The sequence below is a fragment of the Thunnus albacares genome, chromosome 11 (genome assembly GCF_914725855.1).
Source record: "Thunnus albacares chromosome 11, fThuAlb1.1, whole genome shotgun sequence".
NCBI classification, from domain to species: domain Eukaryota; kingdom Metazoa; phylum Chordata; class Actinopteri; order Scombriformes; family Scombridae; genus Thunnus; species Thunnus albacares.
Window position 1 is genome coordinate 8,327,083 of NC_058116.1, and position 18,128 is coordinate 8,345,210.

The 18,128-nt window shown below is 38.7% G+C and overlaps 1 protein-coding gene across 1 annotated transcript; it reads right to left on the reverse strand.

Moving 5' to 3' along the window:
• Nucleotides 1-1,614: 1,614 nt before the first annotated feature.
• On the reverse strand, nt 1,615-17,582 carry f5 (coagulation factor V). The gene is made up of 25 exons (XM_044366849.1): nt 17,301-17,582; nt 16,743-16,825; nt 15,055-15,177; nt 14,249-14,461; nt 13,947-14,108; nt 12,323-12,544; nt 12,043-12,208; nt 11,664-11,844; nt 10,815-10,911; nt 10,487-10,692; nt 9,794-9,941; nt 9,428-9,640; nt 7,356-9,249; nt 7,049-7,217; nt 5,072-5,308; nt 4,461-4,677; nt 4,016-4,195; nt 3,772-3,888; nt 3,584-3,655; nt 3,336-3,421; nt 3,077-3,232; nt 2,820-2,964; nt 2,560-2,711; nt 2,186-2,368; nt 1,615-2,080 (listed from the first exon to the last, which is right to left on the reverse strand). Exons 1-25 carry the CDS (start codon nt 17,459-17,461, stop codon nt 1,934-1,936), a joined length of 5,730 nt encoding a protein of 1,909 aa, XP_044222784.1. The 5' UTR covers nt 17,462-17,582; the 3' UTR covers nt 1,615-1,933.
• Between the last annotated feature and the right edge of the window lie 546 nt (nt 17,583-18,128).

An 18,128-nucleotide genomic window follows, 5' to 3' on the forward strand; every position in this document is an offset into this window, starting at 1 on the left:
TTGTACTCTCAGTGTACTCTTACTACATCAAATACTGTACAAGCCACTGAGAACTTTACCTCACCAGACTTTCTGTAAATTTAGCTTTTGTATAGTCTGTCTTTTGTTTAATTATTAAGCTTCAAGACCTAGTAACCTTACCTTTGTAGGTCTTGTGTATAATAGCAATGATTTAAGTTGTAAGTTGTAATAATGGCATTATTGGTTACATTACATTACTTGCTATGATGCTCGCAGCTGTAGAGGCTTGGTGTCACTTATTTTTTTTAACATGAAGCAAGATTTTGTAAAGAATTTCTGGTCTGATGAGCAGCTAAATTGCCTTCATATTTATATGGATGATCTCTTAGTAAAATTCTCATATTAAACTTCTTCAACAAGGGAATCTCCAAAGAATAAAGTGTCACATTAGTATTATTATGTGGAGTATTGCCACAGTCAAACAGCTGGTTCTCATCAGTACTCACCAACCTCTCAGACAGCCAGTTGTCCGATAAAGCTATCTGTAAGTTAATTTGTCTTCACAGATCAGTAGTATGTAGGACCGCCATGCTGAGACTTTCACACCTCCAGCGCCCAGTTTAACATGATCAGCAAATGGACAAACATGCCATGTGTTTGCAGCTGCACGTGTCTGTTGACTCTGGAGGCCCTTGGGTGCTACTTAACGACGGCCTGGCCTCAGCAGAGGTGCTAAAAGTGACACCCTCAAGACACCATGAGAAGATATCGGTGTTCACATACTCACACTCTGGATACCAAAGCTCTCTATTTGCATCCTTTCATTTATGTACTCATACATCACTGAGCTGGACACTGAATAGCAAGAATAGTAATAATATTTATTAACAAATAAATTACATGATCTCTACTTACATATTTACATTTTCATTTATATTAATTTTTGATGGACAAATGATGCATCATATCAGCTTAGAAAATGCTACTACTGCTATTTCAAAAACACATACACCTAATGTATGAAGACTATTACTCATACCTACTGAACTTATTAACTCGTTTCATCATCAGTTTATAGGGATTTATGCTTATAATAACAACACCTTACAATGTATAAATTTGTAAAAGGCCACATTTCTTTTTTTGCATTCATATTGGTTGCAAATCCAAATATCCCAGTGGCAGGAATCATCTGCATGATGACTTTAACAAATGGCCTTACATACATATGTATGTCTTTGTTTTGTTTTTTGTCTGCACATAAAGGCTGTGATTTCAATGCATTATCCTCTGTACCTGATCACATGTACATATGTCTGTGTGTAGATTACATGTGTTTTTAAGTTTGCATGTGTGTTTATTTGCATTGGTGGAATGTAACTAAGTACATTTACTCAAGTACTGTACTTAAGTAGTTTTGAGGTACTTTTACTTTACTTCAGTATTTCCATTTTACATGACTTGATACTTCCAGTCCACTACATTAATTTAATACTAGTTACTTTTCAGATCAATATTTCACATGAAAAACAGATTATGTTTTTATATTTGTAATTAATGTAGATCACTTAGTAGAGATCTGTTTTCACCTTGACATTAAAGGGTCTTTTTTCTGTTGATCAGTGTCAAAAAATTTGCATTAAATCCTGTTTGATTCCATGTTAAAGACAACAAAACATGACAAATTCCCAGTGAGTGGTGAATACTTTGTTACAGGCACTGTATATCTGAATACATTATATATAACAAATATAACACTGAGTGGGGATATTTTGCATAATGAGTACTTTTACTTTTAATACTTAAAGTAAATTTTGAAACTAATACTTTTATGCATTTACTTAAGTAATATTACTTGTAAAGGAGTATTTATAGGCTGTGGTATTGCTACTTTTAATTCAATACCACCACTGCTGGTTTTATTTTGGTATATGTGTGTGTGTACCTGCCCTGGTTTGTATGTGTGTTTGTATCACTCAAAGTCACAGCCTAGTAGCTCTATTCTCATGGTGATGGAGCCCATCCAGCTTTTAGGGAAGATTCGGATGAAACGAGAGAAAATGGGAGGGTAGATGTAGTTCTTCACATGCTCGTTGTTGTCTGTATTCCCAATGAATGTCTAGATTTGATGAGAGAAAGAGTGAAGGAAATAGTTTACAATCACTTCTCAACTACTGTCAAAGAAATTCCACTTCAGAGGTCACTGGTACATGAAAATACTTACCTTGGATTCAATGCACTCATCATCTGTGTACTTGTTCCAGTGTGTCCCATCATTGCTGTACTCCAGAGTGTAGGAGATGACATACATCTCTCTCCCCAGAGACTTGGCTCCCTGTGTTACGATACCTGTGATCTTTTTTATTTGGGGCAACTCCACCTGAAGCCACTGGTTCATGTCATTATACTGCAGAAAAGAGAGCAGAGTGAGAGAAATAACTGGTTTGTACGCATTTATATGAACTACTAAAGGAATTAGGGTGCTTTATTTTAAATTGTTATTTATCTTAAAATTTTATTTATTTACTCTTATTTTCTCTTATTTACATTTGAATGGATTAATTTTCACCTGTGATATCAATCAGTCAGTATAAGTACCTTAGCTTGCCATGCGTTGATAGTGCCTTGTTTATTGAGGCGTGCAAGGGAGGGTTTCCAGGGTCCCGAATACCAGCTGGTGGCTGTGGAGCTGGCAGTGATGCGTTTGTCTTCTATCAGTCTGCCCTCCATCCCCAGAGGCACTGAGCAACCTGAGGCAGGAGATTAGAAATATAACATTTACAGGAACTCCAGTCTCCAGCTTTCTTTGACTTACATTCTGTATATATATCTACATATCCACACATGTAATGTCTTACCATCGAGCTCACAGCCGTAGAACTCCATGCGGACTGTGGCCGCACTGTACCAGTTGAGTGGGTGGAGCCTAATAAACCGTGCAATCACAGGAGGAAAGAAGGTGTTTCTCCTTGTCTCATAGGCTTCCTGGTTCCCATCAAACACCTGGTGAAACAGCAAGGGATGCAGACAGAGAGAAATAAAGAGGTGAGCGAATGCCTCTAAATTAGATTGTAGCTGTTTGCATTGTCTCTTTAAGTGATCAAATTTCCCGTACCTTCCTGGGGTGCCTGCTGTTGCCCTTGTAGAAGATCCATTTCCGGCGGTCGTTGCTGTAGGAGATATGGTAATTGACCACATACTGGGAATAGAATAGCTGCTTGGCTCCCTGGGTGGCCACCTGACTGATCACAACTGGCCGCTGAAAGTCCACCTGTACCGGGGGGATTCCACAGGTAGCAGATTGCATTCTCATAAAAAGGAAATGCACATGTACACACACACACACACACACTTATCACACCTCTAGCACATACCTGAATCCAACTGTCGTTCTGCTCTGTGCTCCATGCGTTGTATTTACCTTGACTGTGCAATCTGGCAAGGTGGGGCTCCCAGAATCCTTCAAAGATGGAAAAACTGTCATTATTCTGGTGACATCTTTGTTTATAGAGCTTTACTGCAAATATGATGCAATAATTTCACAAGTCATTGTGATTGCAGTAGGACCACAGTGTATCTGTTGCCAAAACAGATGGATGCACATAGGAGGAGGTATGGCTACCTCTAGTGTTGATTGCTGTGATCTGGTCGTCTTTCACACTGCCTGATTGTAGACCCAGTGGGCGGTAGCACTCTTGAAGAACACATACAAGCAATGTCTCAGTATGAAAACACAACATAACAGCATGTCAGTATAGTTACAAAGTCGTTCTCTAAATGGTGCAATCTGTTTTTTCAACTAGTTTGTACCATCATCTACAACCAGGAAGAGGGTCTGCATGCCCTTCTGTTGGTTGAAACCAATTTCTGTCTCCAGCTGCCACAGCCCAGGCTTGGACGGATACATCTCAAGAGTAGCAAAGCTTCCTGCAAAAACAATTTGGTACAGTAAGAAATACTTGCTCCATTAAGTTGTTGGCATTGGATACAGTTAGTATCTCTAAATCTCCAAGATGTTGTTCTGGACGTATTTAACAGACATTATGTTGCTTACCAGGCAGCAGTGGATAGACGGCATGTCTGTAGCTGGTGGACTTCTTGTGGAGGAACGTCTGTCCGTGGAAGTGGACACTCTGAAAGTCTCTGGGAGAACCCATGTTGATCAGGTGCCAGGACACAAGTTGTTTAGTGTACATCCTCAGGCCCTTTAGGTTATGTATAATGCCATTGATGGCTGTGGAAACATCAGACAAAAAGACATCTTTATCAGCATTTCAAGTGACTTTTTGTTCTGTAACTGAATAAGTCTTGAATTCATGGAGAAAAAGATATTACAACTGATTGAATTCTACAGAAACATCTTTGCAACAATGTGATATTACCAACAATGGATTTATTTAAATTAGCATTTTATATAATTCTTCCGTATCATATTCAATAGAAGATTTTGGATGGAGGATCACTTTAACCAGAATAGATTAAGGTGTGTGATGCATTACAATGGAACTTGAGGTTCTCCTTTAAGTTGGAGTTCGAAACTCTCCATCTGCTTTTCCTCTGGATCATCTCACGGTTCGTCTCGTAGTACCAGCTCTGCGACTCATCAAAGGTCATGAAAAGCAGTGTGAACTCTCTCGTGTCGGGCAACTCCTTGTCCAAAGTGCCCTCTCGACACACCAGTAAAGGACCAATCAAGCCTGAGTGGATATCCCTTTCCTAAGACAGTAGATTCTAGGTTCAATATTAGTTCTTAAAAATGTGAATACATCCTGTGTTGCTTACTCCAACTAAATAGTTCATGTCAATTGATTTAACAGAATTTGATCGATTATATGTGTAAAAGCATCTTTCAAATTATTATTATTATGGCATAAGAAACATGGAGAAAATGAGTGCCGTCTGTGTGTTTTTTTTCAATCCATACATCTGTGTCCCACTGTGTCTTTTTGATGCTCAAATGTTGGGGCACCACAGTCAGAAATTCAAGTCTACATCAAGCGGCTTTAATTTACATTCATAAATAGCATTTCTACAATACCTGTCATACTAAATTATATTTAGTTCATAATTTTCTTAAATTTAACTAATTTCACATTTACAAAGTACTCACAGGATTAACACCTGAATAGTAGGCCCAGGTCCGACAGTTGGACTCATCTGGCATTGGCCCAACCGTTGAATGGACCTTCCAGATATATGTGAAGGTGGTATTAGGTTGAACCTCATTGTCATATTTGTACCAATGCTTGGAGTCATCCTCATAGGACAGACCTTCTGTCAGCTTGGTATAGGAAACCCCATTTGGATGTAAGGAGTACGGACGGTTGGCATTGTTCCTGAACACCACCTACAAGATAGAAAGAGATTTTCTGTGGTTATGTGGCTTTAAAGGAATAGTTTGACAATTTAGGAAATATGCTTATTCGTTTTCTTGTCAAGAGTTAGATGAGAAGACAGTAAATTTGAAGCAAGCTTGTAGTTCCGTTTCTGAAAAATGAAGCCAATGTAGAAGTAACTTAAACCTGCATTCTCTCCAATGGCCAGCAGTGGGCAACACCACTGGCTCCAAAAAGAAGTCTGATTATATGGAAGTCCATGAGAAAATGACTACTTCTCACTTGATTATTTACCTCAGTAAACAGTTTCCTAATGAGTTTATAGTCTCAATTGCTAGTTTCAAGTCTTCTTCAGTACAGTGTGATGTTCATTTTGTAAATTATGCATTTATCCCATTTAGAGTAAAATAGATGATAAAGCAGGATATGGATGTTAGAGCGTGGCTATTAGAGTGTGTTTTTGGTTCATGAAAGTTAATTGTGAAATTTTGATTTGAAAATTTTGCCTAAAAAGCATTTGGTTATACTAAAAGACCCTCTAAGGAATCGGATGTTAAGTTTTTTGGGTAAGTACATTTTGTTTTAATGGTTTTATACATGTTTTTTGCAGTGAAAACTAGCATTATCACAGTTAACCATAGACTGTAAATGCACTGTGCTAACCAAGCTAGCAATTAGCAGTTAGTGTTAGGGTCAGCTCCACACTCTCATCCAAATATGGTCACTTCTGGCTCCAAAAATCCAATATGGCAACAGTCAAAATGCAAACCATGGATGTATTATAAGCATACATCCATGATAAGAGCTGGGTAGAGCTACACTGCTCAGCCTTACAGCCAATTTTTCCTAGTGGCTCATTCTCGTATTGCAGTGAAAAATCCCCCTGTGGCCCAAAAACCATTTTCCCCATAGACCACCATTGTAAAAGAGACATCTGTAAAACTGTTGACAGGACAATTCTAACTGCAAACAAGGTCAATCATGACTCTTTCTATTATGGTGATGAGAAAAGAGATCTAAAATCTGTGACATCATCACAATGTAAAGTCTATGGGCCGAGCGGGAACTCGCGGGAGGGGCCAGTGGGGGAAACACTACTGCACATATTCAGTGGGCCACACAATGCGGAAGCAAACCTGGAAGCTATAAACTTTTTTTGGTGTATGCACCAGCCAAGCAATTCTTATTGAACTGAATGGGCGCCATTTTCGGTCCATTATCTAGCTCTTATAATACATCCATGATGTAAACTCGAGGCTTCAAAACAGTCCACCATAGTCCACAAACCAATGGTGATGTCAAGGTGGCTACATCCATTATTTTTTACAGTCTATGATTTGATTTGAATCACTTCCAGCTGGTTAGCTCACTTTTATTTATGTACAGATTAAACAACCCAAATGTAAAATGTTAATTAGTGAGCTTTAGAGGAGCTGGTAGACAGATTTTGTTACTGGACAGATCCAGGCTAGATGTTTTCCCCTGTTTCCAGCCTTTGTACTAAGCTAAGCTAACTCATTGCTGGCTGTAATCTTATATTTATTATAGAGACATGTGAATATCAGCCTTCACCTTTAAAGCTCACCAATAATGCTTTTCACACTATTACTGTAATGTGTTGTTTATATAAGGCAACAATCAGACTGTAGATGAAACATCTAAAACATCTAAAAATGAGCACAGATCAGAAAAGGTAAAATTCCAGAAGAGCAAGACAGATTATGGCTTTTAACAGGTGCTGGCAGTCTTACCATGATGGTTTGCCCAACTTCTGCCTTGATGACAGGCCCCAGGATGCCTAGATGCTCATCCATCTCACCTCGGATATCAGGTGTTCTGAAGTGACCATCCATGTAACTTCGGAAAACCGCCTTGGTGAACTTGGTTTTTCTGCTGTTTGGTTCTGACTTGTCTTGCCTCCTTTGGTGACAGCAGAGGACCTACTTTCAGCTTTGCATATGTTCAGATGTGCGCTTGCTAGACAATTTTCCAGTTATTCTGAATAGTTACATCATGTCATGTCATACAAGCTTATCTTACTGCTATCTCTGAGCTTACCTCTGTCCGTAGCCAGCGTAGTCCCACTCAACCTCCTCTGCAGAGATAAAGTAAATCTTGACATTGGGGCCTGAGTGGAAGTCCAAGTAGTATTTGGTGGTGTCATCCAGACTGAGATTCTTGATGTCTTCATGACTGCTGTAGGGGTCTTTGTAGCTCACATACTCATATTCATTTGCTCTCACATGTTGCTCATCCACATCTAGATGATCTGGCTCAGCGCCAGGAACATACAGCTCATAGTCACTGAAATCAGGCCGGGGCACACCGATGACCACGGGCATGTTAATGAGCTCCTCCTCATCAGTGACAGGTTGCGGTGAATTGGGTCGTGTCCCACGTGGGGTTATGCCTGGATTTAATCCACGAGGAGAGAATGGTAAACCACTCCTGGCCTGAGCCTTGTATTCCTTCCTCTTCCTTGTTTTCATGCCTTGGCCCTTCTGGGGCCTGTGTCGTTGGTTCACCTTCCTAACCTTAGGTCCTTCAGGCGCTGGGGCCTCCTTCCCTAAGTACTTTAAGATGTGGTCAGGGATCTCCATCGGTACCGTTTGGTGAGTTATCTCATAAGTCCAGTTGTGGCCCTGTTTTTTGAGGGAGGTGGTTTTAATCACCTCTGTATTGTTTTCTTTAAGATAGATAAACACTTCTTCACTGCTGTCTGAGGCACTTAGCTCCTCAGAGCTGCTTTCGTTAACTGGATGACCGGAGAGCGACAGGTTACCTGAAACCATAGTCTCATTGGAGAAACTTTCTTCAGAGGATATGCGGTCAAGAAGAGCAGTGACATTCTCCCAACTCTCAGAACTTGATTTGGATATATTCATTGTGACATTTTGTGAGTGCACAGTTTTATGCAAAATATGTGTCACATTTTCAAGGCTGGAATTCACAATTTCAGAGGAATTCATTTGATGTCCATAGTTCACCTCTGTTGTGGTGATCAGTGTGTCATCGACACTGGTTGTGTTACCTGTCACATTGCTTCTGTCTAAGCTGCTGATGTTCACCTCTTCAGCCATTGGAATCTTCATTGATTGTTTTTTTCCATCTGCTGACATGTTAAGATGGTTTGCTGCTGTGTCATTCACATCTTCCTTTTTTGTACTGCTTGACAGAGAAGCGACATATTCCTCTGTTGTATTGTTGAGATTGTCAGTGCTGGAGGGTGATAGAGGTACAGAGTAGGAGAACACATCTCCTCTGTTGAGTCTCTCCTCGAATTCTTCCACTGAGTTTGTGCCCACCGAAGTCTGGTTATCACCACCCAAGATGGAAGTTAAATTTTCTGGTAATGTTACATTAAGATTGGTCGTCTCTGTGGATACATTTCCAACCATTAATGGTGCCTTATCATTGTGAAGTGTGGTGTTCTCTGTCTCAGATGCTTTGACATTATCAAGATTTGAAACAACAGTTATATTGTTATTCTTTAGTAATACATCAGGGCTATAATTGGTTGTGTTCTCTAATTTAGACACAAAAGAATTGTCAAAGAATGATGTTGTATTCTTGGTGAAATTAAGGGTGATATTCGTATCTCCGACAAGCTCATCAACAAAATCATAGTCCAGGAAAGACAGGTCCAGCAGCTCCACACCTGAGCTGCTAGACTGGTTCTTCAGAGTCCTGAGACCTAATTCGTCTGCATACGCATCCGTGTCATGATCCGCCACCGCTGCTGTTATCATGGGTGCCGGCTTCTCCTCTTCCTTCTTAATATCATCCAAGCTTGGAGCATTCCACACAGTGAATTCTTTGTGTACTGCTGAGCTTGATCTTTCATAGTCACTGTACTCATATTGAAAGTCACGAAAGCACTCAACATCCTGAAACTTTAAGCGCGTTCCTTTGGTCGTCTCATGGGAGTTCAGGGAAGCCAGGAGCCAGACACCTGTTTCAAGAGAGACACAAAAATCAAAAAGACTCTTGGAAACTAAGCAGCTATCACTTTCTCATTTGCAAAAGTTTGAGATTTTGGTATTACCTATTGATAGTCACCCTACAAATTGAATAGATGGATATACAATAAACATTATGACATAAAAAAGGTATTGTCAGCCCTGACTGACCAATGTTGTCCATGTCCATTGTGATGGTCTCTCCAGTCATGGGGTAGAGGCTGAGAAAGTCTTCTTTCCGCCCATTCAGGTCAAATGTGTGGCCATAGAATGTAGATGTCTGGATGTAGTCCTGTGCTCCAATGCTGGACACATGCCATGTTGCAACCTCACCATTGCAGAAGCCCAGGCGCGGGCCACTCTCAAACGCATAACCGTTTATTGCTGTTAGGACATTTACATGAATAGTAGTCATTTCATCTGAGAGGCAGTCATGCAGGCAATTAATTAATATTATGAACATATAATAGATTGAAGATATTATATATTTTAGGAAGAGGTGTTTTTATCAGCCTCAATTCAATTTGTGCAACTTACTGTGCATGACATTGTACTTGTAAAAGTCAGGGTCTGCCTTGTTGATTTTGGATTGATCACAAAACTGCCGAATGTTGTCATCCAGGTACCAGCTCTTGTTTTCATCGAACACAGCAAACATGGCATGCTGCTCCTTGTCTGCTTTCATCTGTAGAAACGAACAGAGATCTGCATTCAGTTTTAAATCTACAACATAAATTTACAATATTTTTGATTGTTAAAATTTAACTAAGACTAAGAAAAACAGTAGGAAAGTATCAAATTGTACAAATGTAATACAAAATAAATGTCATTACAGTAGTTAGTTAACTTTTATTTTCTTTTATTGTATTGTATTGTTTCAACATTTTGGTCATCTCACATAGTGTTACACAACCATTACAGGTCGACCATAAAAAAATACAAGAAATCTTTCAGTAACACATACTCAAAAAAAAAATCTATTATAACACTAAATGTTAATCTATAAGATTCAACAAAATATATTTTAGAATGTTCCTCACATTAACTTCAAGCCACAAAAAGAAAGGAAAAAACAATTTTGCTACAAACATTAAATTCACCATTTTTTTTTCCTTTTTCTCCAAATTCTCTCAAGTAGCTATTTAACAATGTATGTAACCAACTCACTCTGCATTATTCATTCTGAAAATGTGTCTTATTAACTAAAGAAAATGATGTAGAATCTTTTACCTGCACATTCCTGACATTGAGAGACTGACTCTTGCAGATGAGGATTGGTCCAATCAGTCCTGAGGCGATGTCACGCGCTGTGTCCACTGCACTGTGATACATTCGCGTCAGACATCGGGAATCCCCATGCAAAGGCTCGTCCTCCTCAACCACTCTCCACACATACGTGTATGTCTCACCTGGTTTAACACTATGGGATTGATTGCCTGGCAACCACATTGAGAAATTCTCCATTTATTTTATTGTAGTTATTTTATATAATAAAACCAGAGTGGGCAGTCCACCACCTTCAAAGTGTTCAATTTGTTTGTGAAGAGAGACACAGTACCTCCTGCTGGGTAGCTGGCCCCCTCCTCTGACTTTTCTATTGTCATTCCATGTGGATAGATGCTGTAGGGCCTGGAGGCCATGTTCTTAAAAACAACCTATGAAAGGGCAGGTTAGTGAGGGCACACAGTGTCTAAACAATGTTAAATGATTGTACAAAACCTACAGTCCAGTGTGAAAGTGTTATAGTGACACAATCACAGTCATTGATTTGAAGTAAAACTGACACAAAGTGCTGACAGCTTTAATTTAATTGTGTTTGTATCTGCAGCAAATGAACACAGTAGGAACTCTAGTCATTTTTATAAATAGAAATCCAAAAATGTGATAATGAATGCACAAACTTAAATTAAGTCAGACAATTTTAACTTTCAGTCTTGTTCTTTAGCAAGGAACACACGTGTTCAGTTGGATTGAGATCTGGTGTCTGACGTTTCAAGTCAAAAATATTTCACTATTTGGTCATAAAGAACTCTGGTTGACTTTGTCATATGTTTAGGATCATTGTCCCGCAGGATTGCTCTAAAATTGGGGAACTATGTATGAAAAGGGAAACAATGTTCACCCAGTATACATTAGCTAGCAACAATACCTACAACGAACCAGCTTTTAGAGTCTGTAGTCCTGTAGGTCAGCAGAATCGATCCACAGTTTTAAAACAAACCTTAAGACAAACTCTTTTAGCTTAACATTTACAGAGCAAAGCTTTTTGGCTTTTTCTCTTACTGTATTCTGCTTTCTTTGTTCTTGTGTTTCTATAACCAATAGATTATGTTACGTGAAGAACTTTGAATAACAATTTTGCTCACAAGGTGCTATATAATATGATTTGATGTGAATATGGTCTTACCTTGATAACATCTCTGATTTGCGCTCTGATCACTGGACCCAAGATACCAAGCTCATGTCTCCTCTGCTTAGTCTCTGACAATTCAGTGAATGACTCGTTTTTGTACAGTCTGTACACTGCTTTCTTGTACTTCCCACCTATGCGTCTTGATGACTGTTTCAGGTAAAGGAGCTTGTAGTCCCTACACAAAAAGATCAGAGGTTTTATTTAAAAGCGTTAATGCAATTCATATTCATTTTGAGACATTGGTATATAACTCCCATAAACAAACAAGACCATTTAAAACACTGGCACCACACAGCCTCAACACTGCACTTCAAGCTGTGTGGCACTGGTGTTTTTAAACACTGCTAAAAATGTTTCTGTAAATTTTGCTTACTCGTCTATGTGTTCATGCGTGTTGGGTGCATAGTCCCAAAGAATTTCCTGAGCAGCTATGTAGTATGTCCACACCCTGCTTTCACGTTGTTGCGCAATCGTCATCTTTCGCCGGGGTGCTGTGAAGGCATCACACTTCTTCACATCCACGAAGCCATGCATGCCAGCTGAAAAGGTGGAAAGACATTTTTTTTCTTGTAAATTTAGCTATGTTGGTAAAAACTATCTGTGTATGGTGGATGGTGGATATAATTAATCTCAATGAGTAGAGACACACTTACCTTCTATGTGCTTGGTGATGTGTGAGGACAACAGCCAGCGGCCTGCGTGGAGAGCTACCATGCTGGCAGTGGTGGAGGAACCACTGATCAGACCCACTGATGAAATTTTATGCCCCATCTGCTGCAGCACCTGCCCATTCATATGCACTGAGAACACCTCAGGCTCTGAGCTCATACCCACCAGATGCAGGCTCACAGAGGAATGAGCACACACACTGACATCTGTAAAGAAAAGACCACACTGTTGGGCACCTTGAGTATTTTACATTTGCATTGTTTTGTGTATGCAGAACTGACTGTACTGTATACACCATGGAGTGTACCACTCACCATATATGTGTATAACAGTGATGATGTAACCATATCATTTAATAATATATTTTATAATTGAAAGTAGCATACCACAACGGGAAAATGCTCCATTAGTAGAAGTCTTGTGTTCCAAAGTAAAAGTATGGAAGTACTGTCATTATATAAAGTATCAATAGTAAGATCTTATTATGAAGAATGGCCCTGTTAAATTGTTGAAACATTAAGCTATAATGAGGTGTCCTCAAACCCAGAACATAATGGACAAGTTGGAGGCAAAGATTGCTGTTATTTCTCACATCAGGACACTTCAATAAGTGTGCACTTCCCTTGCACTGACACAATTAGTTGATAAGTTACTCAATCAACAGAAAAGTAATTTGTGAATTTTGCTTTTTTGAAAATGCCAAACATTTGCTGGCTGCAAGTCAAAAAAGTGTGTTTTTTCTGCTTTTTGGGTTATATAATTTTAAATGTAATATCTTTGGGATTTATACTGTCCATCTGACAACAAGCTATTTGAAAATGTCACGTTGAGCTTTTTTCTCTATTTTCTGACAATTTACAGATTAAATGATTAATCAAAGTAAATTCAAGAGATTATTTGAAAATATTTGTTCATTTCAGCCATATATTTTCCAATCAAAAATAAACTGGGCTGAACCTCAGTCATCGTCCATTTTGTGTGTTTGTTTAAAGTGTGTTTGTAGTCAGTTTATCCAGTGGTAGTGTGAAGCATCAGCGTTGTTGCCATGGTTACTTGCAACTTTACATAGAACAGTGGTTAACCTATTAACCAGAACTAAGTCTGAGATGCCCTAATATACTGTTTTAATTAGGGCTTAAATGATTAGTACATTAATTGATTTGTCAGTCAACAGAAAACCAAAAATCTGCTTATATTCATTATCTTTCAACTGCCATAAAATAAGGTCCAGATAATGCTATAGGAAATTTAACAACTCTACTCTTTTGGTTAGTTTAATCTGTAGGAATCCATCAAATTTTTATCATCTCATGTTTTATATATTTATATGTAAACTCTTTATCTGCAAAGCACTTATTAAATACAACTGTCATATTAATGTAGTATAAACAACAATATTTCTCTCTGAAATACAGCCGAGTAAAAATTGCAGAAAATGGAAATAGTTAAGTAATGTATAAGAACCTAAAAATTATACTTCTGTACACACTTGAGTAAATGTAAGAGCTTATTTTTCAAAAAACAAAAACAAACAAGGGTATCTGATCAACTGACTGGCTGATTGGCTGATTGTCTGACTCACATTGAGTGACAAAATGATTGACTAACCAGGTAGTGATCCCTTTGTGTATCCGTTAATGGTGTACTTTACATGGTTCTCGATGTCATGGTCCTTTGGTGTATATTTGCTCTCTTTCTCGTCAAAAACCCCAAAGAGGAACACTAACTCCTGGTGGAAGTCAGCCTGCTTCCCTGACTCATCCAGAGTGCCTGCAAAGAGAGAGAGACAGAGAGAGCAATCAAAAGTAATGACCAGTTAATTTCAGAGCAGCAGCAAGTGATATTTTGTGCTTTTCCCCATCAACACGTTACAAGCAAAACTGGAAACACAGGCAGATTTTACCGCTTACCATCCTTGCAGATGAGCAAAGTACCGATGAGGCCTGAGTTGTAGTCCTCAACCACATTTTGGTGGGAGATATAGGTGTAGGTGAGGCAATTCGGGTCATCAGGCTGTGGAGATACATCTTCTGTCACCTCCCAGTAGTAAACATGTTCACTGTTAGGCAGCACAACATCATCCTCTTTCTCTTTCTGCGATGTGTTGTCGAAGTAGTTGGCTCCTGAAAAAAAAGGAAATTACTTTGAATAGGAAAAAAATTGTCTCACATACAGTACATACTGTACATAATTGCATTATGGATGAATAAAGAATGGTTAAAGCAACAATTTGGTTAAATTAATTAAATATTGTTGCTGTGTAGCAGTCTGAGTGATGACATTCCTCTGAAGTCCCCAAAATAATGAAGATGTAATGAAGAGTTTCCTGCAAGCTGTTCTTTAATTTTCCAATTTCTCTGCACTCTGACTTACGAATTTAGTGCAAATTAAGGAGTGCTTAATCTCAATTTCCTCAATTTGTTACTTCTTTATATATAGAGGAACACAGACAGTGATTTCCTAAGGTTTAGCAATGCTTCCTGTTGGACTTTAGTACCGTCTAGTTTGATAATCTGCCTGTCCTAGTTAATATTTTAGAAAAAAACAAACAGAGTTGTTTGTTTTGTCGGCCAATCTTGTGTAATTATTAGAATGAGTAACATCATGACTGCCAGCTGTGACCCTAACAGACAGACTGTGTTATAGAGTGTTACTGGTGTCTTCAGGTTTGCCACAGCTGTCAGATTCATCTGCAGCTGGATTAACAGGAACCCACCCTCTGACTGTTTCCCGTAAGCGATCCCATGTGGGTGGATGCTATACGGTCCGTTCGCCATGTTTCTGAAAGTGACGACAATCGTCTCCCCCTGCTCAGCCCTCAGCGTGGGTCCGAGTAGACCTGCAGAGAAAGAAAGGCTTGTGTGGAATATATAGCACTGTTGGATATATAATTTCACCATTAGCACATACAGTATAGTGTAATGTACACCAATGCAGTAAACATGACATTTAGCCTTTCTGGTGTTGTAATTTATTTCCTAATACCTTCCTAGAAAGAAATTAATATGTAACAGAGGTAGACAGTATAGTACAGAAGTACCTGCCGATTTATTAGAGTTTGTAAGAATGAAACAGTTTTACGCCATTGAAAGAAAAAATTTGACTGACATTCCTATTAGGACCTGACTCAAAAGTAATAGACCAAATAACATTATATGGTGGTGAAGTATGGGGTCCATTAACCAGTCAAGACCCTCCAAAATGGGAAAAACATCCGCTGGAAGCCCTGCATGCAGAATTGTAAAGTTCACAGACAGACAGCCGATAATACATGCAGGGCAGAACTTGGCCAATACCCTTTAATAATTAAAATTCAAAAGCAAGCCATCAAATTTTATAAACATCTCCAATCTAGCAACCCTCAATCCTAACAGTACAAAGCCCTTCAGTGCCAAAAGTTGGACAAAGGTAAGAGTACCCTCTGCCAGCTGGTCCTGAAGCTCTGCCCACACACACACCATGGTTTCAGGATAGACATTCAATAATCTGGGCCAATCAAATCATCTCAAAACAAAAAGAAAATTATGTAAAATATTGGAATAAAACCACAAAATCACAAAGTAAATTAGAATTCTATTTAACCGTAAACAGAGAGTACATGGTGGCAGAGTACCTGACACTATGATGTTGATATTCAGTGCCTTTTATTATATTGTATTTGATATGATGATATTTGCATTGCTAATCATCTTTCAATGATAATAATTTTGGCAATATAGGATACTGATCTGACGTGCCAATAAATCTTATTTGAATTTGAACAGGGAGCGGAAACTGTAGTTATAACATGTGAGAGAGTTTTTCAAGTTTTACAGTTGTTTACAGTTATCTACCTAAAGTAAATACAAAAAGAATGCAGCGGTTAAGTGCATCCATTTCCTGATGAAAGTCCTGTGAGGTCAAAACAGGTAACCGTTATAACCAACATACAATCTAAATAAAAGCTTTAAATGCACATTTTCTCCTTGCTTCAATATTCTGTAGCATAACACCACTCATCCAAAAGATATTCCCTCATCTGGTGTTTTGATGATGTTGGAGAGTGCTGCTGCCCTGATTGAAAGCATTTTTATTGATTATTTTTCTTCTCTTTTATTCAAGTTTTTCCTTTAATTTATATGTCTGTATATTCTGTGTAGTTACTTAATCAGTTTTATTTATTTATAATTCAGCAGGCACTTCCTATGTGTATCAGTTGAACACACCTACATTTTTCCTGTTATTAGCACCAAATTACATAATCCCTTTCAGGAAACCTACTCAGAAACAACAGTTCAATTCCTTTCCAAGGAAATTATAAGGTAGGTTTCTATCTGGGTGGGTACTGAACTGGATTTAGCAAATGTGTTTCTTAATCAGAGCCAGACAGACTGTGTGTTGATGTAAACTGTATGCAACATTTACCTAACCAGGAGGGATGAGTCTTAGCCTGTCTGAAGCCTTTCTCATACTCCCGAAAGACCACTTTCTTATAGGTGGGACCAGGCCTGAGGGATGGCGGAAAAACACAAAACATGAATCAGCGCACAGGAAGACACCATGCCCTACAGACAGAACTTCATATCAAAAAGATATGGACTTAAAGATATGAAGACACGAGTTTTCTCATATGACGCAACTACTGTGAGTATCCAGTGTGTGTCTGAGTGTGTATGTGTGTCATGGCAATATTGATATTATCATAGGATGACGAACAGGCTGCCAGAGAAATAAAGCCAGAACAGACTGGACTGTTTTTACAAGGTACAAACAACTTCAATATCAGAATGTTAGACAAGAATTTTACATGACAAAATGTAACAAAAATAAAGAGAGAAAAATGTGACACAAAACAGTAAAATTGTCAATTATTCCAGAACTGCCAAAAAATAACTAATAAACCAATAATGAGTTGAAAGATATTATTTAACACTATCTAATTCTTGTCCTTTAATATCATAAATACTCCAACCAGTATCCTACCTTTGTATGTCATTGCCAGAGTAGTTCCAGTCTATCTCGACAGCAGCGATGTAATAGTGTCTCTCCCTCGGTTGAGGCTCATCTGCTTTGACATGGCGGGCAGTCAGAAGAACCAGGATGAGCAGGAGACTCTGAGCTCCAGCCCAGACGCAAAGCCCCATATCTGGGTTTGATCCACCAGGTGAAACCGGTCTATTCTACAAGGCAAGAAGCTGTGATCTGACACAGAAGTCTGCTCTGTACTTTATCTGTCGCTGACACACACACACACACACGCACACACACGCGTTTAAACATTATGTCCCAGGGCAATGAACTGTGTTTTGGCATATTTTTTTCCCCTTCGTAATTGAAGCGTCATGTGTTTTGCTGTGAGTCACCCCTAGGGGTGTGCTTATTCCCATCATGTCTGAAAAAGCATAGTGGGGATGACTTTTTTTTTTAACCTCAAAATGTCCCAGAATAATTATCTCATAAAACATGTCATAATTAAAGAGAAAAACATTACTGTTTGTGAAATAGGAGGAGGCAACACCCATCCTAAACTTGGTTTATTCATACTTGTGGAATATACAAATTTTTAAATGTGATGTAAACATTTAGGTTATCTACGTGAATGTCATTTGTGAGCACCTATCAAACTGGTGCAAGTTAAATTGTATGGAGATAGATCTTTTTCATGATGATAATTATAATGACAGCACTTGCCCAAAACAACCACTTTTTACCTTGCAACAATTGCAACATTTAAGCATACCTTTCCTTCAAGAATTTGGAGTCCATAGTACATAGTTTATCACTTCTCGTCTCTGTTATTGCAGTTCCCTT

Bases quoted from the DNA above. Each gene is read 5' to 3' on its own strand.
- f5 (XM_044366849.1), bottom strand. From the start codon at position 17,461: ATGGGGCTTTGCGTCTGGGCTGGAGCTCAGAGTCTCCTGCTCATCCTG. The intron at 11,845-12,042 runs GTAAGCAAAATT...CTTTTTGTGTAG, and splicing joins ACGCATGAACACATAGACGA to GGACTACAAGCTCCTTTACC. The intron at 10,912-11,663 runs GTAAGACCATAT...GCCCTTTCATAG, and splicing joins AAATCAGAGATGTTATCAAG to GTTGTTTTTAAGAACATGGC.